The following is a 20,634-nucleotide window of genomic DNA, read 5'->3' as shown; positions in this document are numbered from 1 at the left end:
ATTTGTTATTATTTGTAATACGAAAATTAAATAAAATTGCATCCAGATAATAAAATGAAATAAATAAAGAATGCAAACATCGTCGTCTGCTCAATTCTAGACTACTAAACAAATGAAACGCCATCACTCTGCATCAACGTCACTGATTTATTTGAAATCCTTAATGGTCTTATTAGGAGGCTATTTAAAAGCATTTGCTGCGGGAGGAGGACTTGCTCCGACGACTCCCATCGCTGGGCCTTGTGCTCAGGCTAACGGCGGTGATGCCCATGTCATCGCCCAAGACGGTTTCATCTACGCTGGTGTCGTCCGCAGGTAATTCATCGTCGCTGTTTTCCTCGCCGGCGAAGGAACTCCTTGGTGTTATGATAGAATCTCCGTGAAGATCCCTGTTGATCATATTTCCCATGTGGAAAGCAGAATGACAGTTGTTGGCGGCCAAGAGGGCTTTGACTCGAAAGACCAGCGTCTCAATCGTCTCCCGCAGGCTGGGAATGTAGCTGATTATAGCCGTATTCTTAATGGACTTGGAATGACAGCAGAGTTGGTGCAGAAAGCGTGTCACCTTCTGGAGCTCGTGTAAAAACCTTGTTAGCCTTTCGGGATCGTCCCGAACAATAGATTCCAGAGCAGACATTCCGTGCTGAAGCAGCAACTTAAGGAATAGCAGGGAGTGTTTTAGAAACAGCCCAAAGTTCCTCGGCTGTTCCACCTGCTGTACAATGCTGAGCAAGCCATTCAACAAATCGACTGCTGACTCCCATAGCTTCAATCTATCACCACGGCTGTCGACGCTAACTTGACCACTTAGGGAGTGAATAAGCACCTCGCATAGTCCACGGAAGAGAAGTGGGAAGTTGGCCCTGGGAGCGGAGAGAATTAATAAGACATACAAAATACGAATCAAATAGTTTTCTTACTTTTTAAAGTTGGGGAAGGAAGTCAGTGATTTGTCCTTCGTATTCAGTATGCTGCATTGTTTAACCAGCTCAGTAAGTAGTTCGGTTTGACTCTTGGTAGTCGACTTTTTCAGGAATCCCTTCACCAGCTCGTCCAAATAGATATTGCACTGACCACCTTTGTCCAAGGTGCCAGAGTAGTGGAACCATTTACGACGCAGCAGCGTGCCACACAGTATCCCTGCATGAGTAATAAATTCTGAAATTGCACTTCATATTTCATGGTTAGTGCTTACGTAAGTCCTCGGCTTGCTGAAAACTCGGTTGGCTAGCATCGCTCTGTAAACTGCCCAGCTTCAACAAGTTACACAGCAGTCGATGAAGCTGGACTGCAGTACTAAGGTTTAAGACGGATTTCTCATACTTTAGAAAGTATTGAAACGTCAGGGTGGCCAGCTGAGGAACACTTTGCTTCTCCAGTCTCTTCCATTGTGCCTTAGGCTGTAGCTTAAGCAAAGACTCTGCAAAAATAGTAACATTACATTTTAAGGTTTGCAGAAAATTTAAAAATGCTTACTATGGAGCAGTTGTTCCTGCGACTTATCACTCCATTCGCTCCAGGCGAAGTACAAGGCAAACAGCCGGACGCACAGGCCAAAACACGATTTGATATAGCAAAATTGCTCTTTAAACAGATCCAGATTGCTGTACACATGATTGACTTCCGTAAGCTGATTGTCAATGGCCTCGGCCAGGGTTTTTAGGTGATTATTCACCTCGTGTAGGCATGGAAGTAGATCGCAAATAAAATCCTCCGGTTTGGCCAGATGCGGCTTAAAACTGTCCGCATCAAAAGAATCGTGATGTCGAAGGACTGCTGCTTCAAGTTTTTGTACCACGTCTTCCAGCAGGAAACGTAGCTCCAGAAGACCAAGGAACTCCCCCATTTGTTCCTCTTCCAGCTGGTGGTTCAGGACAAACTTCTGCTCGACCAAGAGCATGATGATCTCGACTTCCATTGGCCTGTATCTCTCCCGCGGTCCATACATCTGCTCAAAGTCAGTCTTCGTCTTAACGGTCTTGCACGGGCCAACCTTAATGGTGAAGTCAGCGATCGATGTTTGATTACCAGTTAAATCGGGTTCTGGTAGAGTTGCGTTTAGTTTGGTAGCTGCTTTAGGCCCTGGACGTTTCTGATTCTGGTTCGAGAGCTTGACGTTGGTGAGGAATTGATATGGCGGTGCCACGAAGTCGACGGGCGCTCTAGCCAGGAGGGGCTTCATTCTCTGTTCGATACGTATTAGTTCTCCGAGTCTTGAAAGAACTCGACGCCGTGTGGGAGGATCACGTTGTGATGCAAACGCACTGATCGACACCCTCATCCAATTGACGGTGTGAAAGTAAATGCTCAAAATGTCTTTTTGCTGCTCCGCCTCAAAGTTGTCAAAAATAGACACATAGTTGTCATCCTCAAAGAATGAGGGCAACACAATGGCACAGCCTAGCAAGGCATTGATGCTCTCCAAGCTGTCTTGGTGGCGGTGCTTATACAGCACCCTGACATAGTTGAACATAGGAGCCAGCACGTATATGGAATCACAAGCTCTGTAAATGGGTAACGTTAAGATACGCAAGCTTTATGAAATTTATGAGATAAGGAACTCACTTTACTTTCGGTGATAAAACCAGTTTGGAGATATTTATGCCAATATTAAGGACGTCCGATTCAGTGTTTGCATCTGTATCGTCCAATTCATTGATATTTAACTGATATTCCAGTTTAATTCCCCTTAAAATCGCATTTAATTAGCAAAGTACTTGTTTAAAAATCAGTACATACTTTAAAGTCTCGGGCCCATTCTCGGTGACAAAGCTCGCCTGGAAGCGGAATGTCACTAAGTCGCAGGCCCAAGCAATGAATTGGTTGTCCAAGTCGCAGCTGGAGGTTCCTTCATTGCGCTGATTGAAAACCGTGGCTAGTTCTTCAAAGAACAGGGCTAAGGACTCGGTACTATTTCCTATTGATGCCTCGGTGCGTACTGCATAGATTAGAATTATTAATATACACGTTTAAGTATGTCAGCACTTTATTACTGATTAAGTTGGCAGCCATTTTGCCTCGGCCATCGGGCAAGGAATCGACGTTTTCCACGCTGGCAATAAACTCGTCACGATCAACACCATTGTTCTCGATGCGTGCCATTGCATCGATGAGTTGCACACAGCCAATAATGCCCTGCTTTTTAATATTATCAATAGAGTTGATCAGCTGCTTTTTAACCACCATATCGACTTGCTCTTGGAGTTGCAGGCAAGGCGATAGGTTTGGATCCGGAAAGGCAACATGGCACAGAAGGTCCATAGCAACGCGGGTTTGTGTGAGACTTAGATCACTTATCCTATCCAGCATGGGAATAAGTAGAGTGGCACAATTCTGAACATCCTTGGCACTCTTTCGTTGCAGCTCGCGAAGCAATTCCAGTGCCATTGTTGTCAGGTGGGGCGATGATTTGTCACAGGTAAGCTCCAACAGCTTCTTTAGGATATTTTTCTGGATCGAGTTAAAAATCTTAAAAAGTATACTACAAAGAAAAACAAAGTAATTGGTTGGAAATTACTAATATGATTTTTATTTAGGGTTCTTTAGGTAACCATACCTGTACGAAGATTTGGCGAAATCGGACACAGTGCGATTTTTCTCTCGCATAAAGTCGTGAAGGATGTTCATCAGGGTGGTTATGTGCTGCTCCAGGATGTGTCTATAGTGCAGACGTATCTCTTCCAAAATGCTCACTGTAATGTGCTCCAGTTTAATGCGACGTCGAAGCTAACGAATTAGTAAATGTAATTAAGTTAATAAATTTATTTATTTAATACTTTAATAATTTAATAATTTATATAATACTTACAATATTTTCGATGTACAATGAATTATCTTCATTAACATGTATCAACAAAAGCAGGAGTATCATGTCAAAGGAGCTGCAAATACGTAATTATTTAAACCCTGAATTTGTATAAACTAATCCATGTACTCACCTAAATTCTGCAGCTGGCACACTAGCAGATGACCTTTGACACGCTTGATAAAACTTCTTCGATCGTATCAAGCCAAGTTCTAGGAAGCCAAAAAGTTCCAGCTGAGACTTCTTACTGTCTTCTCTTGCCGAGATTTGTTCCGTCTCATTTGTGTGACGCCAGTTGAAGATTCCACGCAGGCTACCTATTAACTGCAATTGAACGAACTGAAACTGAATGCTTAGGGAAAGCAGGAAGAGACTTACATCGCGCACGCTGTCATCTGTGTCCATTTTCAGAACGTTAAGCAGCAGCTTTATGAGATGCGGCAAGATCTAAGATAACAAAACATTTAAAAAGAATTCCAGTATCGGACTAATTTTCAAATTACCGCATCCGAACATTGGCCACTTGTGGCGAAGTCCAAAATGCGCACTCGTAACTTGGCCTGCGTTCTGTCTGAAAGCGATAAGTTACCCAGAGTTTGTACTGTGGTCATGTGGAAGAGGTCTTCAGTGCTGGAATAGTTGATGCTGCCATGAAATAAAATTATAAGATTAATAAGAAAAAACGCTTGAGTCGGTACACAAATTCTATTGCTCTGCTTTAAATATTTTTACTTACATAAGCAGCTCGACGAACTCATCGTGCATACTGGCATCGAGTATCAGCTCAGCATTGGCTATGATGTCCAATTTGGCCGATTCCGTGGCCCTGTTGAAAATGACCTCGATGCGACTGTAGATCTCCACCTTGTGCGAGGCGGTCAAGTAGCGCAGTTGGGTCAGCATGAGCGGTAGCAGTGGCATGGGAATAGCAGCTTTGCCCATGATGACCCGATCAGATTTGGCCACCTCCTCGATCTTGTTCAGCAGCACCTCCACGCAGGCATCTCGCATGAAGTCGATCATGAGGAAGTTCATAAACATGCTGTTCTGGGACTGGTAGATCTGTTCCTCTCCAGCTGCGTCCACGGTGCATCCGGTTAGCAGCTTCTGCACCAGCTTCGACCCGGGCGCCATGGCAGCATTCAGACCCGTCTTGAAAGTCTCCATTTTGTCGGTGTACGAGGAGGCGTTCGTAAAGATGTCCCGCAGCTTGGAGACTATGGAGACATGATCGCAGGCCAGGATCAGGCTATCATCCTGGTCCAACTGGACGCCTGCTCGAACCAGGACCAGTTCGAAAAAGTTGTTCGGTTGCCGGGAGAGCGTTGCAATGTTCCGGCTCGAGGATTGAGTGCGACCCAGAGTGGCGGCCAGGATCGCACTGTGCTGCGACAGGAAGCGCTGCGTGTGCTCCTGGGAGGCGGGTATGTTCTCCTCGCTCCCACCAGATGAGGACTCAACTGATATATTTGTGGTCGTCTCCGCCAGGCGCTGAAATACAGATTTTGGTCAATTGAATGGAGTTCCAAATTCCGAATGGTCAGTATGTCTACTTACCGGTACTTTCATGGTCGCGTTCTCATCGATGGTGTTCAGAGGTTTCTTTGAGCGTTTCTTAAATTGTTTATACATAGTACTGGTAAGCTTTATAAGCTTAAATCTACAATCTTAAATCACAAAATATTAAAACCAAAACAATTTAATGGCGCGTATGCAACACAGTGTGACCGAGCATTGCCATCAGTTGTTATCGTTATCGGACGAGGTTCGTGAATTCGCTAAGTGCACCGACCAATATCGTAACAATTCTTATACAGTTTTTAAGATTTTCAAATGATTTCAAAAATTAAATATTTATTCTACACTTATAGAAATAATTACTTTTTTAACATTACTAACTAAAAACTAACAAAATAAATGAAGAAACAACTTTTAGAGCGCTGTGTGTAGAAGGGCTCGTACTCATGTAAGAAGTCTAAATGAAAATCCATTTTCGTAAATTCAAATTTTTATTGAAACATACTCTACATAATTCGTACAAAACTATTATTGTTTTTTTTTTTATTATGGGTTTACATAACTTTCAATCATACGTGATGAATATAAAATGTTCAACTATTCGCCTTAATATTATGATCGATACGGAAGCATGATCCATAAATTGATAATCGTATATGTAAATAAGATAATTATGAGCTTATTTGTAAATTTAAAGCCTTTCGATTTGAATTATTTAACTCGGGTGCTAGCTGTCTCTGATAATTAGATAAATAGTTCCTAGTATCGATTTTCAACTCTTAAAAGTGCAAAAACTCTATTGTGCCATACATTTTTAAATGTATATAAATATGCTTTATAAAAAGGAAGTACAACATATGTATGTCTTGAAGTGATTATGCCAGAAATTGACTTATTCCGGGGCCATTGAGACCCTTCACTACCTAGTTCATAGAAAATCACTAATTTGGCGTTGTTTTCAGTATTGCTATTGAGTATATAATGATGAACATGATGCCGTTTCTATCACACCAATGCAGTCCAAAGCGAAATTTGCGATTCTTTCACAATACTGTGCTACCGGAAACTCAACTCAGTGTCTTCCGGTTATTGCTTTTCAGATTTCTAGATAGTAATAAACTATTGTTTTTTCGCTCGCCGTCTCTTGAAGCCCGTCATTTGCTTGAGAAGCTGTGAGTTTTCGTCATCCAGATCCATATTTGGCTCCCAGAGCCGCAGTCGTTTGGGTATGTAGATGAGGCCCAGTAGAGTTATAGCTAAAAAGGTTAAAGATTGAAACATATTTGTACTTAGTTGCAAAAATACAATTCACTTGACGGTGCGGTGTTTTAACTAATAGGATCTAGCTTTAAGCCTTAAAATCTTATAATTTAAACTTAAAATGCATTATTACTAAATTTACTTAAATGTTACTCACAATTTAGCACACACGGGAAGATCACGTAGAAGTTAATGGTGCTGGAGCGAAAGTAGAGTGCCTCGGTGGCATAGAAGACCATGGTGAGGGCCAATGAGCAGCCGCCCATGCTGACGACCCTTTTCGAATGGAAATATCCAAATTAGTGAGGATAATCTAACCAGAGGATATAAGGAATTCACTTACGGCTTGTAGTGGATGTACAGGGTGCAGTGGACGAGAGCGATGGCCTTCAGCAGGCAGTACATCCCGATGATCCGCGATATGGTGTAGTCACCTGTGAATGAACCCATCAAATGGGACTCCAGCAGCTCACTCCATCCCCACTTACCCTCTATGAACTGAGTGTCGCTGTGATCGCCCAGGAAGCTGCGTCTTTCTATGTAGCTCCTAAAGGCCGTGCCCAGGTCCATAAAGGCCACGAATGCTATCCATCCCCGGAAGGCGTACAGCAATCGCTCGCGGGGTCGTCCGCCGGACTGCATGGCAGCCCTACAAAAAAATTGTGTGTGTTATTTAATATCCATTCTCCCTTCAAAGGAAAATAATTTAATCTAAAGGATGGGTTTATTTTGAAGTTATTACCAATTGCTCTAATGCCCAACACAACTTGAAGATTTTAATTACACATATCAGGGTTCTATATTTAGAAAATTATTTGAAATTTTCAAAAAAGGCTCATTATACTGCAGAAAACTAGTAATAGAATATTACAATGTAACAATTCGTCGTAAGTTCCTTTATGTCTACTCGTATTCATGTAAGGAATGTTTTAAGATATAAGAAAAACTCATTAAGAAACTTAGCCAGAAAATAGACAAACATAGCTCAGGTCATAATACCCAATCCAGTTCCCAATCTAGAATCTAGATTATGATGATATAATAAGAGAACCAACTATGTACATATTTCGGTATTACAAAGCCATTAGAATAAACGCGATACTATTGCGTGTGCATAATGAGGTGCTTTTGTTTAAGGGGTTTCAGCAGAAGCAGGAACTCCAAGCGAGCAGCCGGGTCCAATGGCATCGGCGGCAACCGGCTTATCTCCCCCCGAGAATCGCATCGCACTCGGAAGTCCCAGCACAATCCACCACCCGACCCACTCCACTCCATTCCGCAGGTCTGGGCAAAATCGATATTATGGCACACTATGCTGCTGTGCTATTTGCGCAATGCAAATATGCGGAGCGTAATTCCCGGCTGCACGCGACCACGTGGAGCGCTTATGGTGGATCCACCATTAGTCCCGGTTGTTTATTTCCAAGCAACATCGCCGGCTGGGTCGTCCGAGCAACGCGATTTTTGTCCCCGGGACCGACCGGCTAGCCACTATCAGGCGGTCCACAATTAATGCACTGGCTATGTGTGTATTTGCTTTCGGTAGCACTCCTCCATTCACTCACATTTTGCAGAGATTCCCGTGTTAATCAGCAGTACCGCGCTCCGTCCCACCCGGCGTATGCGTAATATTCGTTTGCAGCACTGCCACTGGCACTCTTGAGTCCCTCGAAAACCTATTTTATGCTGCAGCGATTGTTTATTTTATATATTTTTTCGTCGTTCAGCTGTAAATGCGACCGATTCTCGTACCGCCGCCTGCAACGCCTTGCCAGCCACTAAAAGTCTAGAATGGGAAAGTTTCGTGCGAGGGCAGGCAGCTTTTATGCTTTCGGAGCTTTGGTTCTTGTGGATTGGTTCGTATCGCACCGGAAATACCTGGAGAAAGTTGTCTAAGTCATCAATTAATATAATATGAATGTTATTTAAAAATATATATTGACAAGTGGGCCATTACTGACTTAAGAAAAAATATGGCTTGCATTATTAGCATAATTTTATTTAGCAAAGTACAAAAATTGTAAACTGTGTTCAATGGGAATCGCTATATGTATAGGCAACATGTATAAAGATCAACAATTTGTCAAGTTCTATGGCTCTCTTGGATTGAAACTTCTGGTCTAGTCTTTCCCAATGTTGGCCTCAGTCTTGCGGTACTCGGCCCAGTCGACAAATCCATCGTTGTTCAGGTCCATGGACTTCAGCACATAGTCAATGGTCTCCTCCAGAGCCTTGTCCGTGTACACCGATCCGGACTTGTGATCATCGGGCTGCTCCGTTTGGCCCTCGGCGTGGCCTTCCTGCTGGGCCTTGACTGGTGGTTTCTCGCTACTATCTTTGACTAGAAAGGTAATGTACACTTTAAAGCTCCACTTGGCTTGGAATGGTTAACTTGTTAGCTAAGCTCACCCGAAACCGGAAAATGTTTTCTAGTGTCTACAATTCTACTTGATAGAGGGATTAGATGTGGTGGTCACCTGTGATTTGAAGTTGACTTTATTCGCTAATTCGGCATTACTTACAGAGATTTGCATGCGTCTATATAGTAGGTTTCAGTTTAAAAAGACGAGATTTTCTTCGCTTATTTTTCTGCATAGTTCATTTTCTTTTTGTACAAAACAAACGTTTACACAATCAGTCTGTTTTTTGCTGCTCTCAAGTCGCGCTTAAAAATTAGTTCATATCGAAAAGTAACTAAAATTATGACAATCGAAAACAAAACGAAACAAGGCGGCTGGAATTGCACAAACCCCTCGAGAGATTCGTGAGAAATAATATTCGAAAATGCGAATCTTTTGAAAAAGAGTTCTCAGAAGGACGTTTGGTTACAATTTGTTCAATGAAGTTCTCCGATTGGAATGCTTGCAGCATGTTAAGTAAATTTCATTCAAATTTATCTAAGAAGTGCGCTAAAATCGTCGACGTGGTCGACGTAATTTCAGGGTGTTTTGGGCAGAAACAGGAGTATGTGTTGCACGTCACAGAGCGCGGGACGAGGACATGGTTTTATGTATGTAAACTGAACGCATCTGGGTGACTACTAATGAACCGGCTGCTGCTGCTGCTGTTGTTGTTCGTGCGGCTGCTGCTGTTGCTGCTGCTGCTGCTTCTCGGCGGCCTTTTGCTGTGCCTTAATGAACTCCGGATAGTCGATGTAGCCGTCGCGCGAGGTGTCGTCCATCTGCAGGATGGGATCAATGAGTGCCACCAGCTCCTCGTCGGAGAAAACCTTCTCCTCCACGTGCGGCTTCTCGCCGTTCGGCTGCTCCTTGCTGCCTTGCTCTGCGTGGCAATGATTTGTTATGGCGGATGCGAGATGAATTAGCATGAGATTCGAGCATGACCACAACCATAACCGGAAACAGCCCAGTTTTATTACGCATATGCAAAGAAGTAGAACAGAATAGTGGGTCAAACAAAACGAAATACAAAAACCACAAACGCAACTCTAACCAGCGAACCAGTTTAAAAAGCAGTAGCTATCTTACCGTGCCAGTGGATCAGCGATTTGATCAGCTCGCAGCCGTCCAACTTGTTGTTGTTGTCCGAGTCGTGCATCTTGAAGTAGTGGAACTGCAGCTCGGCCTCGGACATCTTGCTCGTATCGATTGGCACTTGCATGTGCTCCTGGATGTGACTGAAATTGAAGCAGTAAGGTTTGGTATTAGATCCAACTGATCGTTGATTTGGTTGAGGAAATACTAGGAGATCAGTCCCGAAATATTATGTAAATTCTATATCTTATTTACTTTCAACATGGAACTTTTGATATATAATTTCTTAAATTGCGAATGGAAAAATACTACACATCACATTGGCTGAATGAAAATGTCACTATGCCTAATTTATAGACTTCTTTACTAATTCAAGCCTTAGGTTTGAGGTACAACAAAATACCTCCCTTCACTTTTATGATTTATTTATGACATTTTTACTCATATACCCCAAAGCTCCATTGATGGATAATGATTGCCAGTGGCAGTGATAAGATAGACGGGCACTTACGCGCGCTCCTGCTGAATGTTGCCGGTGTTTAGGACCTGCTGCGGTTGCCCATGGTGGTGGCCACCTGCCTGCTGGTGGTGCCCCTGCGGCGGCTGTTGCTGTTGCTGCATCGTCGGTTGCTGGTGGATTGGTTGATGTTGCTGCTGCTGCTGCTGCTGCACAGGAACTTGCTGATATTGGACCGGTGCCTGCTGCTGCACGGGAACTTGAACCTGTTCGTATTGCTGGAAGTCGGAGGCCTACTAGTTAATTGTCTACCATTCGGAAATGCGCTTTTGCACTCACGTATTGCTGGGGCGGCACACCGGGCGCTGAGTGGACCTGTTGCTGGTACTGCGGCTGGTGGTGCTGCGGTGGTGGCGGTGGATGGTGCTGCGGCACCTGCTGCGGCACTTGTTGCTGCAATATGTGTGGGTTAATTGCCTCACGGGCGAATGGGGGTGCTTTAAATCACTCACATAGTGCTGCGGATTCACGCCGGGAGCGACGCGCTGTCCGCTGGCCAATCCAACCAGGATTAGGGGCAGCAGCAGCTGAACTGCTGGCAATTCCGTGACGCGCATCTGCATGGAAGTGCTGGATTCTGGCGGGGATCGGATCGGATCGGTTTGGGATCTATATCGCTTCTGGTGGCTCTGTAATCACCACGTCGCAAAGACAAAACACACACGTACACAAATCGCTGCTTCTTCGCCGCTGGCCATTCGCAGCGGGCGACAGCTGATTCACAGGTAGATGCGGACATTCGCCACAAAACGCGTGAGAGGCACGGCCACACTGCGTGCCTGTGTTAGGGGTATCCACGTGCACCAATAATATTACCAACCTTAAGCCCGAAATAAAAAACTCATAAAACGACTTGATGCTTCCATTTAACAACTCGAAATTTAATAAATCTGATATGTGTACAATTTCACCCTTAGAGGTTTAGTACTAGTACCCCGCTAATATTTAGCTCAAGGAACACCCCAAATGCAGTTGGGCAAAATTAGGGTGTTTTCAAGATTGAAGCTACGGTCTACCGTGGACACCCTGTAAAACTTCTCTTCGTTTTCAACCAGCAAATTGACTGGTTCAGCGCTGCTCAAAATAAAAAGATTTGAATATCTCGACCAGGGAAATTGCTAAATAATGGTAAGAATGCTGTTGCCGAAGAACCCGCAACCACTGCGAGTTAATAGTAGTGCTTGCATTGCCCTTGCCAACGCAAAATACCGTGCACGTGCGATGGCCATTCAACATAACCCCACTTAATCCATTTTTCCGCCAAATCCACAGGCTGCTGCACCCAAGGATATTGAGAAGCCCCATGTCGCCGATTCGGCCTCTGTGCACCGCATCCGCATCACCCTGACATCCAGGAACGTGCGTTCGCTGGAGAACGTGTGCCGCGACCTGATCAACGGTGCCAAGAACCAGAACTTGCGCGTCAAGGTGAGGATTTTGCGTCCAACTCAGCGATTTAGAGGTTGCATTTACCTGGAGGCTTTGCGTTCTCCCAGACGCTTAGCCTAGTCATTAATAAATGCTAGATAAAGTGCCTGAATCGGACATTATTCCCGCACTGATTGACTCCAGAGCAGGAATATCACATGGTTCAGGCTACAATAAAAATCATTGGAAATTCCTTTATAATTCTTATATATTTATTCATTTCAGGGCCCCGTGCGCATGCCGACCAAGACCCTTCGCATCACCACCCGTAAGACTCCTTGTGGTGAGGGTTCCAAGACCTGGGATCGCTTCCAGGTGGGTAATCTCTTATACTATGTTTAGTAAGAAACGGGCGAATCTGATATCGTGGTTGGGCATTCAACCCAGTCGATCCACAGTATCGATGATTTGCCCAGATAAAACGTATTCTCATAGTACAACTTGTTGGTATTTCCTCACTCTTTGCCTCTCTGAATACGACAAAACTAATTAATAATGACTCGGCTTTTATCTTACCAATGGAGCTGCATATAAAATCAATATTACATTTTATTCCAGATGAGAATCCACAAGCGCATCATCGACTTGCACTCGCCCTCTGAGATCGTCAAGAAGATTACCTCCATCAACATCGAGCCCGGCGTAGAGGTTGAGGTCACCATCGCCAACTAAGATCGGCAGATGCCACATTTTTACACCTCGGAATGTTTGGCGTTTAAATAAAAACAAAGAACTTTTTCCAAACACATTTGGTCAATTTTATTGTGCGAAGATTGGATTACTTTACTGGAATGTTTTTGGTAATGGAGTGCTTCGAATTACAGGGGACAGTCTAATAGTAGTCGGGAACTGGGGCGCATGCAATCTTGACAAAGTCTGCGTACCGCACAGTGCTATTGTTGTTCACATTGGCCTCCCGGAAGATGTTGTCCACCTCGCGCATGGACAGGCCCTCTCCCCAGTTTTGGAGTAGATTACGCAGCTGTCTGGCCGAGATTGTGCCCTTATTCTGCGGATCGGCCGCTTTAAAGGCGGCAATGACCTCGTCCGGCAAGCTCTCCACCTTGGAGTGCTGGTGCATGATGTCCAGAAAGTCGGCGAAGCTCATTTTTCCATTCTTTTGCTTCAGATAGGAAACCAGTTCTTGGATCGTCGGCGAAAGACCCAAAGAACGCATAATAACCTGATGAAGTTTATACCATTAGTATGTGTTTTTTTCTGGGGTGGGAGCCCAACTCACGGTTAGTTCGTCCAAATTGTTGATTTGGCCCGAACGGGCGAACAGATAAAAGCACTCACGGAACTCTGGGGGTTACAGATAAGAAATGTTTTCGGTATGAAATCATCAATACACATTGATACGCATATTTACCATCAATGTCCTGTTCTTTAAAGTAACGAGCCTAAAATAAAGTTCAGAAGTAGAAAGTTGCATAAATACAAATGGTTAATGAGGGCAGTCGAGTGGAAAGTGCAGTTATGAATCGAAGAAAGCATTTTCTGTTTAAGTGAATGGCTTTCGTAACTCACCATTTCAGAGTTTTTATATTGTACTTGCAATTAGTTGAATTAAGCTAACGAAACCATAAATAAATACAGTAAACAATAAGAAAGAGTTAATAAATAAACGGAACGTAGAACTCAAACAGGTAGTAGGCCAGTGTGACCAATAAGTTGTGGGACCGTTGACGGCAAATTCTAAACACCACATTTATCTGTAGTAAGACCGTATAACTGTGGGACTCCCGGTAATTCAAATTATCCAGCTTAAGCGAAGACCTTTTTTTTAAATGAATTTGCTTTTAAAAAGTTGTTTGAGATAAATCTAAATTTAAATTACAAATTAAATTTCATTCAAGGGCTGTAAAAGTGGTATCGACTATCAACTACCAGTTAACCATATCGTCTTAGACCTCGTCCATCACGTAGTCGGAGTTGTCCTCTAAGGAGTACAGCAGCTTTGTCCCTTAGCGACCAGAGCTTGATGGTCCAGTCAATGGACGAGGTTAAGAAGAGGTGGCCAAAGTTCGGCGACAGCTGGTTGTAGTGTGTGGATATGCCAGTGCTAGGGCCAAGATGGCGTTCGTACACCTCGTACACCACTGCTCATCACCAGGCTGTTGATCTCGTTGGCCAATGACCAATTGTGCGCATTCTGGGTGCCCACCATCTGGAGGCAGTAGACGGGATGCGTGTGCACCGCGGCACTGAGGGGCGTGCGCTGGATGGGCGCTCGCTTCTGCACGCGATTGTCCCACAGCACAATCTGGCCATGTGCACAGGTGCCGCCGAGGATCAGTTCTCCGACAGTATGATCATATGCTTCTGCTCCTCCGACAGCTCGTTTACCTCCTTATTTACTTCGGTCTCTTTCTTGATCCCGATGGGCGTGATTTTCTTACGGCATCTTTGTCACATTTGTTACTATTAAATTAAAATCCAAATGTTTGATCACCTTTTATATTAATATTGTAAGCAAATTTGCTTCTATTGGAATCATATTCTTATAGATGTAACCATAAATATCTTAAAATGATTTTATACCCATACGGGTACACCCAAAATAAAACAACCTTTTCTGTTTGACTTTAAAATGTATTTACCTTGCGACACAATTACACAAGTCAGAGCACATTGTTGTATTTAAATATTAAAACAACATTATTTAGTTATTGTACAATAAAAAATATCTGCTTCCCTTTGCATACAAAAAATCTGAAACTGCACCTGATGATCTTAAAAACTAAGTACGTCCTCATCAAACAAGAAGTTATAGTATATAATATATGCGTGCGAGCCCCGGACGGCACCGCTTCAAATGAATTTGTGAACATCAAAACTAGAAAGTATAACTTAAAGAAGCAATATGCTAATAATTTGTGTCCAAATGTTGTAGATAGTCGAAATATTAGTTGTATTTGTGGGTGGTTAGGTCTGTAGTTGTGGTTGGATAGTTTAAGCGCCGTTTCTGCCCAATGGGCTCTACAAAAGCGTTTCCGTCTCATATACACGAACTGGTAGGCATAAGTACGTTGTCGGCACCCTTGCCCTTGCTGGTTAATGCACATTGATAATGGACTCACGGCCCTTTCCAACGCCCACCCAGCGGACGGGCACGCTCAGCTCGCTCTCCAGAAACCGGACGTAGCTCTGGGCATTCTCCGGCAGCTCCTTGAAGTTGCGAACCTCCTCAGTGGATGTCTGCCAGCCTGGCAGCACGGCGTACTCCACCTCGATGTTTCCAAGCTCGGCAATGGTGCCGGGGAAGTGGTCAAGCTTCTCGCCATTGGGCTTCTTGTAGGCCACGGCCACCTTGATCTCCGGCAGCGTGTCGAGAATATCCAGCTTGGTCAGACAGATGCACGTGTAGCCGTTGACCAGCGAGGTGTACTTCAGCAGCGGTATGTCCAGCCAGCCGCAGCGGCGCTTCCGCTTGGTAGTGACGCCGATTTCGAAGCCGCGCGTCTGCAGCAAGTCGCCAATATCCTGGATAACGAATGGGGATAGTAAGCAAAACGGTTGGAAGGGTATTTACAAGGCTACTACTCACATTTAGCTGCTCGGTGGGGAATGGACCGTCGCCCACTCGCGTCGTATAGGCCTTGACCACGCCAATCACCTCGCCAATCGTCTGCGGGGGCAGACCCAGGCCCGTGAGAACACCGCCAATGCTGCAGTTGCTGCTCGTCACATACGGGTACGTGCCGAAGTCGATGTCCAGCATGGCCGCGTTGGCGCCTTCGACCAAGATCGTCTTGCCGTTGCGCAGGGCGGTGTGCAGGAAGCAAATGGTGTCCTTGACATAGGGACGCACCTTATCCGCATAGTCCTTGTAGCGGGCCAGCTCGGCCTCTACGTCCACGTTAATCGATGGGAACAGGCGCACGTGCGTGGCCACAATCGACTTGAACCTAGGTGGGTGTCAAAGAGGGCGGTTAGAATCTAGGTTCCCCTAATTCCCCCGGCCAAAACTCCTCTCACTTTTCACTGAACAGATTGAAGTCGCCGAGCAGCTCGCCCACTCGGATGCCGTTGCGGGTAGCCTTGCTGGAGTAGGCCGGACCGATGCCCTTCTTGGTGGTGCCGAGCGACTTGCCGCCCTTCTCAGCCTCCTGCATGCCATCCACATGCTGATGGAAGTCGAAAACTAGGTGGGCACGATCCGAGATGATCAGCCGGTTTTCTAGGTGCTGCAGCCCCTTGGCTTCGTTCTTCAGCACCTCGTCGAACAGCGAGGGCAGGTGAATGACGACGCCGTTGCCTGCAAATGTAGAATTCATGTTCTTAGTATTCGTTCTTTTTCCGGGCACTACCCATTTACAAAGTCCCTGCATTCAATAACTAATAAATTACAAACAAACTGCAGTTGGCAGTCATGTGACTGCAGAGGTCTTTAAATCTTAGTTTTATTGCCGTGAAACACATTTCTGTAAAAATCCAACTTAATAGGGCCTTTTCTTGTTTTAAACCAATAAACAAAGCAAAACGTTATAATTGTGTGTCCCTGGAAAAGTAAAAGCAACTATCAAGTTCTTAAATTCTTCAGAACTTCTTTGTGTTTTAATGCTTTCATAAAAGTTCTTTGTTAATCGCCTAAGTTATCGTTCAATATATGGACTTTCCTTGATGGTCCTATAAAAAATAGTCAAGATAAGACGATATTCGATCAACTTAAATGTCACATAAGAAGTGTCTTAACAGCAAAGAGATTTGGCTGCCCTCAAAGACTGATATCAATAGCGCGAAGAGACATTGTTGCATAATAAACGAAATGAGTATTCCCATTCCCCATCCATGGAACCAATTCGGATATCATAATGCCAAGACACGCGAGCCGGCTCAACGAACGGGGTCGTTTTGAATTGAGTTCCGAGCGGCTAGGAAATTAAAAATAATAAGTTAATTGCCTGATTAGAATAATTTTCCGTTTCATGTATGTGAGCCTCAGTTATTTTTTTGTGGTCGAGTGTCATAAACGATATCTGAATGACAAAAGCTTTTGGGGAATTGTGTTGGTTGTGGGGTTTCGCTGGCTTGGTGCGGATGGTTCTGACTATCTCGTAAATTAGTCTTGTGACAAACGATGACAGTGCGGACGGCTTGTTGCTCTGTGCAAACAAACCAACCCCAACCCCACCCCACCCCACCCACGACCACACACCCTGCTTGCAACATCGATTAAACTTTGACAAAGTTGCGATTATTTTATTGACAAACTGGCGACCTTGGCGTTGACAGTCGGTGACGTCACTGCGGCACTGGCTGGCACCCAGGTAATATACATTTTACATATCCCACGCTGATTTAATTATCTCAATTGCATATCTACAAAAATAGAATAGAGAAAACCTTTCGTTTTCACGGTCAAACGGCGTACCAAAGTCGAAAAACAGACCAACTGACCCGCAAGCCAATGTCAATGATGCACTAAATCTCTGCCAGAAATTCCTTGCCTACATCTGACTTTCTATATATCGGACTATATATATGCATTTGTTTGTATATAGCAGTATGTATGTTCATATGTATGTTCGATACGTTCAATTTCACTTTGCCGCAGAGCGAGTGAAAACTAAAAGCAAAACAAACGGACAACAGACCGTATATTTACGACCTATACTGTATGCGAAAATTCTGTAGATATGTATGTACATATGTATGTTTAAATAATAGATAAAAACAAAGGGGAATCGCTGGCTCATTTTCATTGACAATTCTTCTCTATAAACTCTGCATATGCGTTCTAATAATTTAGTCAAATGATTCTATAACATGAAAAGGATCAAGAAAAATAAAAAGTTGGAAGCTATATGTAGAAGATCCCCATCAAGTTATGATGGGATTCATACAAGATACTTTATACAATGACCTAAGACTTATTTTTCTTCATCATTTTTGCAGATGCTGTCCTATGTACAATATACCCCAATCCAGCATCCCAACTTACCAATGACGGAAACGCACTTCTCGTTCACAACTCCACTGGGCAGGAGATGGAAGTCGAACTCCGTGCCATTAGCCACCACAGTGTGTCCAGCGTTGTTGCCGCCCTGTGGATTGGAAAGATTGAAAATGTAGTTTTCCAGATATACAATGTATGGCTGTTGATATACAAAATTAGCAATATTTGTTTTGCTTTCGTTTGTTCGACGAGCGAGAAGAAAAACAAAAGCTTGGGGGAAAAATAAATAAATAGTATAGCTATATCTTGCAAATTGAACCACACAGAGCCCATCGAAAGGGGTATCTACATATGTACATACGTATATGTCCCACGTGCCTACAAATATCAAATGACAATAAACGGAAAACGTTTCCACACATACAGATAACTACGACCATTTCACGTAAGCACTCGAGAAATTTAATGTGTTTTTCAGTTTCATTTCATTTTGGCAACTGTACAAAAAATGCATACATTTCGCTAATCTAACGAATTTGTTTTCTATAAGAAGAGACCGACTGTCAGGAGAATATGAAATGGGTGATTAGCGGCAGCAGAAGAGTGAAAATTCTGGAACCTTCACAAATGATTGCTAAAAACCAAAAACAAGATAATCAAAATGTTTACGCGGTGCCAAGGAGAGGGCTTATACATATGTATGTACAAAGCTTCTAGTCCGGGTCTATGATAAGATACAGGAAAATGGCGAGATCGCAATCGGCGCGCCTTCACATGCCCTCGAATCGAGTTCCTGGCCTTTGGAGACGCAGTATGAGTAATTCAGAACAGATCATATTGAATTAAATACATATAATAACGATCCAGTAAATAGGGAAATCACCCACCACTGGGGGCGTGTCGTCGTGTGACTCAATGCGATTATCAACTGGGAATGGTATTATATAAGGCACACTGATAAGACTTCGATTCTGCGGACCAACCACAATGATGGTTTTGAGTCCACTTCTGGCCGCATATCGTCCATTGAACTGCGTAGATGGTTTCGAGAAATCAACAAGTGGTCGAACATAAACAACCCGTTACTAGCACGCAATGCTCTAATCCTACGGATGTTTGTACAGCCCTCCCGAGTTCTCAAAACTATAGATAACTATGAACGATTGCATTTCCAGAGATTCTATGACCAAGACTCCAAGTTTCTGCTGAATGATGTTGGTCGGTTGGCGGTTATGTAAACCAGGCGGTCTAGCGGCGAGCGGCCAGCACAGATGTGTGGAAGAGGAACGGGAATAGGAATTAACGTCAGCCGCGAAAGAGACGGCCGCTCGCAGAGAGAGAAGGAGAGAGCACCAGTGACGAATTCTGCTGCGCCAGCATTGTTGGCAGAGATGCTGACGGAAAACTAGTGCTGTATGCTATTGGCTAGCATAACATTGGTTGGTGGAACATTTGTGAATAAAAGAGAATTTGCTGATTTCTGTTTAAATAACTAGGAAAAAAATTTTCAAACTGAACTACAATGCATAGGAAGTTTTTCAAGCTTAAAAAATAACAGAAGAAAGTTTACCTAGTTGTTTTTCCCTTTGAGATCTAATTCGGGTAATGATATAGTTATTTTTTATAACTAATCGTTTTCTTAGTAACAACTTAAGAACAAGAAAAAATTTATCTGTAAAATAGATATTTTTATTTTGAAATGCTTTTGTTCAGTGAACCATGCTAACTACACCTGCCGACTAAGCTAGTTCCTGACCTCTGAAACAAGCCAGATTTCGCTTGAAAACCGCTGCGCCCGCAGCACTACGGCATACAGACCAACACATGGGAACGCCAATGGAAGTGGGAAAAGGGGCTCAGGAGGGGGCAGGGGAGAGGAGCACACATGCGCGCTCTGCACGAACACTTGGACAAACAGGCTCACGGACGGACTCACACAGACGCAACCACATGGCGAGATGACAGAATTGATAAATACAAATGGGAAAGCATGCGGCGGCGGCCGAAAAGAGCGATAGTGAGTCTCTGTCGTAAGGTGGCTCATCTGGTGAAATACGCAGAAGCTGTATGGCTGGCTGACAAGGCTTCTGGGTGCCTAGATTTGGATGTCCTTGGGCAAGGATACCGCGCGTTATCAATGGCGTTTCTCCTGATTTGTCCCTACTTTCGGTTATGCCCTCTGCTCACCTGACACCTGCAGACGATGTCCACATCGGAGGCCAGCATGTCCACCACTTTGCCCTTGCCCTCGTCGCCCCACTGGGCTCCCAGGACGACGTCCACCTTTGATTTGTACATCTTGGTGCGGCCTTGGTGCAGCTGCTCGTAGTGCGTGCCGTTGGTGGCGCTGGCTGACATTTCCCCGTAGTGGAACGGAACAGATCGGATCGGATCGGAGCACGGACACGGATCTCGGGCACTCGTAAGTCGTTCGCGAACACGTTGTGATTACTCTCTGCTGGCTGCTCTCCACCAGCATTTGGCTATAAAACAAACAGAGGGTGGCCTGGTGCGGGCGAGCGGTCCTACTGCGCGCGCCATTTGTGCCCGCCGCTCGCGATGGTAACACTGAACGCGTTGAGTGGGTGAGGTGTTATGGTCATATTAAGTCCCTTACAGCTTATTTACAGTTATACTTTTTTTTAAATTAATTGAGTTGTTTTTCATTTATATATGTATTTTCAATCTCTCCTGTCTTTTTACATTTAAA

The 20,634-nt window shown here is 44.2% G+C and overlaps 6 protein-coding genes and 2 long non-coding RNA genes across 11 annotated transcripts; 2 read left to right on the top strand and 6 right to left on the bottom strand.

Moving 5' to 3' along the window:
- Window positions 1-127: 127 nt before the first annotated feature.
- Window positions 128-5,531, bottom strand: LOC6619215 (Fanconi anemia group D2 protein). The gene is made up of 14 exons (XM_002043398.2): window positions 5,363-5,531; window positions 4,542-5,296; window positions 4,309-4,450; window positions 4,184-4,252; window positions 3,939-4,129; window positions 3,809-3,881; window positions 3,557-3,726; window positions 2,994-3,481; window positions 2,740-2,938; window positions 2,566-2,688; window positions 1,477-2,504; window positions 1,196-1,420; window positions 921-1,140; window positions 128-863 (listed from the first exon to the last, which is right to left on the bottom strand). The coding sequence occupies exons 1-14, from the start codon at window positions 5,435-5,437 to the stop codon at window positions 185-187; spliced, it is 4,437 nt and encodes a 1,478-aa protein (XP_002043434.1). The 5' UTR covers window positions 5,438-5,531; the 3' UTR covers window positions 128-184.
- A 260-nt stretch (window positions 5,532-5,791) lies between these two features.
- On the bottom strand, window positions 5,792-8,372 carry LOC6619214. The gene is made up of 5 exons (XM_002043397.2): window positions 8,149-8,372; window positions 7,072-7,232; window positions 6,927-7,017; window positions 6,741-6,859; window positions 5,792-6,579 (listed from the first exon to the last, which is right to left on the bottom strand). Coding segments are annotated over exons 1-5 (510 nt in total). The 5' UTR covers window positions 8,151-8,372; the 3' UTR covers window positions 5,792-6,442.
- Window positions 8,373-8,561: 189 nt separating this feature from the next.
- Window positions 8,562-11,291, bottom strand: LOC6619212 (PAX-interacting protein 1). Of its 4 annotated transcripts, none has more exons than XM_032721040.1 (5): window positions 11,047-11,290; window positions 10,874-10,987; window positions 10,589-10,827; window positions 10,072-10,220; window positions 8,562-8,924 (listed from the first exon to the last, which is right to left on the bottom strand). In XM_032721040.1, the coding sequence occupies exons 1-5, from the start codon at window positions 11,155-11,157 to the stop codon at window positions 8,704-8,706; spliced, it is 834 nt and encodes a 277-aa protein (XP_032576931.1). In that variant the 5' UTR covers window positions 11,158-11,290; the 3' UTR covers window positions 8,562-8,703. The 4 variants fall into 4 exon arrangements, with proteins under 4 accessions (XP_032576931.1, XP_032576932.1, XP_032576930.1 ...); XM_032721041.1 differs by having other exon boundaries at window positions 10,589-10,812; window positions 11,047-11,287; XM_032721039.1 differs by lacking the exon at window positions 8,562-8,924 and adding an exon at window positions 9,057-9,865 and having other exon boundaries at window positions 11,047-11,291.
- A 323-nt stretch (window positions 11,292-11,614) lies between these two features.
- Window positions 11,615-12,770, top strand: LOC6619209 (40S ribosomal protein S20). The gene is made up of 4 exons (XM_002043394.2): window positions 11,615-11,722; window positions 11,867-12,022; window positions 12,248-12,337; window positions 12,581-12,770. The coding sequence occupies exons 1-4, from the start codon at window positions 11,720-11,722 to the stop codon at window positions 12,692-12,694; spliced, it is 363 nt and encodes a 120-aa protein (XP_002043430.1). The 5' UTR covers window positions 11,615-11,719; the 3' UTR covers window positions 12,695-12,770.
- Window positions 12,757-13,700, bottom strand: LOC6619208 (calmodulin-like protein 4). The gene is made up of 4 exons (XM_002043393.2): window positions 13,553-13,700; window positions 13,395-13,425; window positions 13,263-13,327; window positions 12,757-13,205 (listed from the first exon to the last, which is right to left on the bottom strand). The coding sequence occupies exons 1-4, from the start codon at window positions 13,553-13,555 to the stop codon at window positions 12,855-12,857; spliced, it is 450 nt and encodes a 149-aa protein (XP_002043429.2). The 5' UTR covers window positions 13,556-13,700; the 3' UTR covers window positions 12,757-12,854.
- Window positions 13,701-14,596: 896 nt separating this feature from the next.
- Window positions 14,597-20,399, bottom strand: LOC6619207 (adenylosuccinate synthetase). The gene is made up of 5 exons (XM_002043392.2): window positions 20,112-20,399; window positions 17,970-18,072; window positions 16,004-16,283; window positions 15,573-15,933; window positions 14,597-15,508 (listed from the first exon to the last, which is right to left on the bottom strand). Exons 1-5 carry the CDS (start codon window positions 20,280-20,282, stop codon window positions 15,080-15,082), a joined length of 1,344 nt encoding a protein of 447 aa, XP_002043428.1. The 5' UTR covers window positions 20,283-20,399; the 3' UTR covers window positions 14,597-15,079.
- LOC116801487 lies at window positions 16,909-18,139 on the top strand. Its single transcript, XR_004362049.1, has 2 exons — window positions 16,909-17,295; window positions 17,924-18,139. It is a non-coding gene; the product is annotated as an uncharacterized LOC116801487 (long non-coding RNA).
- LOC116801488 lies at window positions 17,201-17,957 on the bottom strand. Its single transcript, XR_004362050.1, has 2 exons — window positions 17,400-17,957; window positions 17,201-17,347 (listed from the first exon to the last, which is right to left on the bottom strand). It is a non-coding gene; the product is annotated as an uncharacterized LOC116801488 (long non-coding RNA).
- Window positions 20,400-20,634: the final 235 nt, after the last annotated feature.

Source organism: Drosophila sechellia, chromosome 3R (genome assembly GCF_004382195.2).
Source record: "Drosophila sechellia strain sech25 chromosome 3R, ASM438219v1, whole genome shotgun sequence".
NCBI classification, from domain to species: Eukaryota; Metazoa; Arthropoda; class Insecta; order Diptera; family Drosophilidae; genus Drosophila; species Drosophila sechellia.
This window is presented reverse-complemented; position numbering and strand designations above follow the sequence as displayed.

What these genes read in the sequence shown, in the direction of transcription:
- LOC6619215 (XM_002043398.2), bottom strand. Translation starts at nt 5,437, where the DNA reads ATGTATAAACAATTTAAGAAACGCTCAAAGAAACCTCTGAACACCATC. An exon ending in GAGTTCGTCGAGCTGCTTAT is followed by an intron (nt 4,451 to 4,541) that starts GTAAGTAAAAAT and finishes ATTTCATGGCAG; the next exon opens with CATCAACTATTCCAGCACTG. An exon ending in GCAGGAACAACTGCTCCATA is followed by an intron (nt 1,421 to 1,476) that starts GTAAGCATTTTT and finishes CTATTTTTGCAG; the next exon opens with AGTCTTTGCTTAAGCTACAG.
- LOC6619214 (XM_002043397.2), bottom strand. An exon ending in CTGTACATCCACTACAAGCC is followed by an intron (nt 6,860 to 6,926) that starts GTAAGTGAATTC and finishes CCATTCGAAAAG; the next exon opens with GGTCGTCAGCATGGGCGGCT. An exon ending in CTTCCCGTGTGTGCTAAATT is followed by an intron (nt 6,580 to 6,740) that starts GTGAGTAACATT and finishes TAACCTTTTTAG; the next exon opens with CTATAACTCTACTGGGCCTC.
- LOC6619212 (XM_032721039.1), bottom strand. Translation starts at nt 11,157, where the DNA reads ATGCAGATGCGCGTCACGGAATTGCCAGCAGTTCAGCTGCTGCTGCCC. An exon ending in AACATTCAGCAGGAGCGCGC is followed by an intron (nt 10,221 to 10,588) that starts GTAAGTGCCCGT and finishes CTTCAATTTCAG; the next exon opens with TCACATCCAGGAGCACATGC. An exon ending in ATCGCTGATCCACTGGCACG is followed by an intron (nt 9,866 to 10,071) that starts GTAAGATAGCTA and finishes ATTGCCACGCAG; the next exon opens with AGCAAGGCAGCAAGGAGCAG.
- LOC6619209 (XM_002043394.2), top strand. An exon ending in ACCAGAACTTGCGCGTCAAG is followed by an intron (nt 12,023 to 12,247) that starts GTGAGGATTTTG and finishes TATTCATTTCAG; the next exon opens with GGCCCCGTGCGCATGCCGAC. An exon ending in AGACCTGGGATCGCTTCCAG is followed by an intron (nt 12,338 to 12,580) that starts GTGGGTAATCTC and finishes ATTTTATTCCAG; the next exon opens with ATGAGAATCCACAAGCGCAT.
- LOC6619208 (XM_002043393.2), bottom strand. An exon ending in TAAAGAACAGGACATTGATG is followed by an intron (nt 13,328 to 13,394) that starts GTAAATATGCGT and finishes TGTAACCCCCAG; the next exon opens with AGTTCCGTGAGTGCTTTTAT. An exon ending in ACAATTTGGACGAACTAACC is followed by an intron (nt 13,206 to 13,262) that starts GTGAGTTGGGCT and finishes AAACTTCATCAG; the next exon opens with GTTATTATGCGTTCTTTGGG.
- LOC6619207 (XM_002043392.2), bottom strand. Translation starts at nt 20,282, where the DNA reads ATGTCAGCCAGCGCCACCAACGGCACGCACTACGAGCAGCTGCACCAA. An exon ending in ACATCGTCTGCAGGTGTCAG is followed by an intron (nt 18,073 to 20,111) that starts GTGAGCAGAGGG and finishes TCCAATCCACAG; the next exon opens with GGCGGCAACAACGCTGGACA. An exon ending in TTCAATCTGTTCAGTGAAAA is followed by an intron (nt 15,934 to 16,003) that starts GTGAGAGGAGTT and finishes ACACCCACCTAG; the next exon opens with GTTCAAGTCGATTGTGGCCA.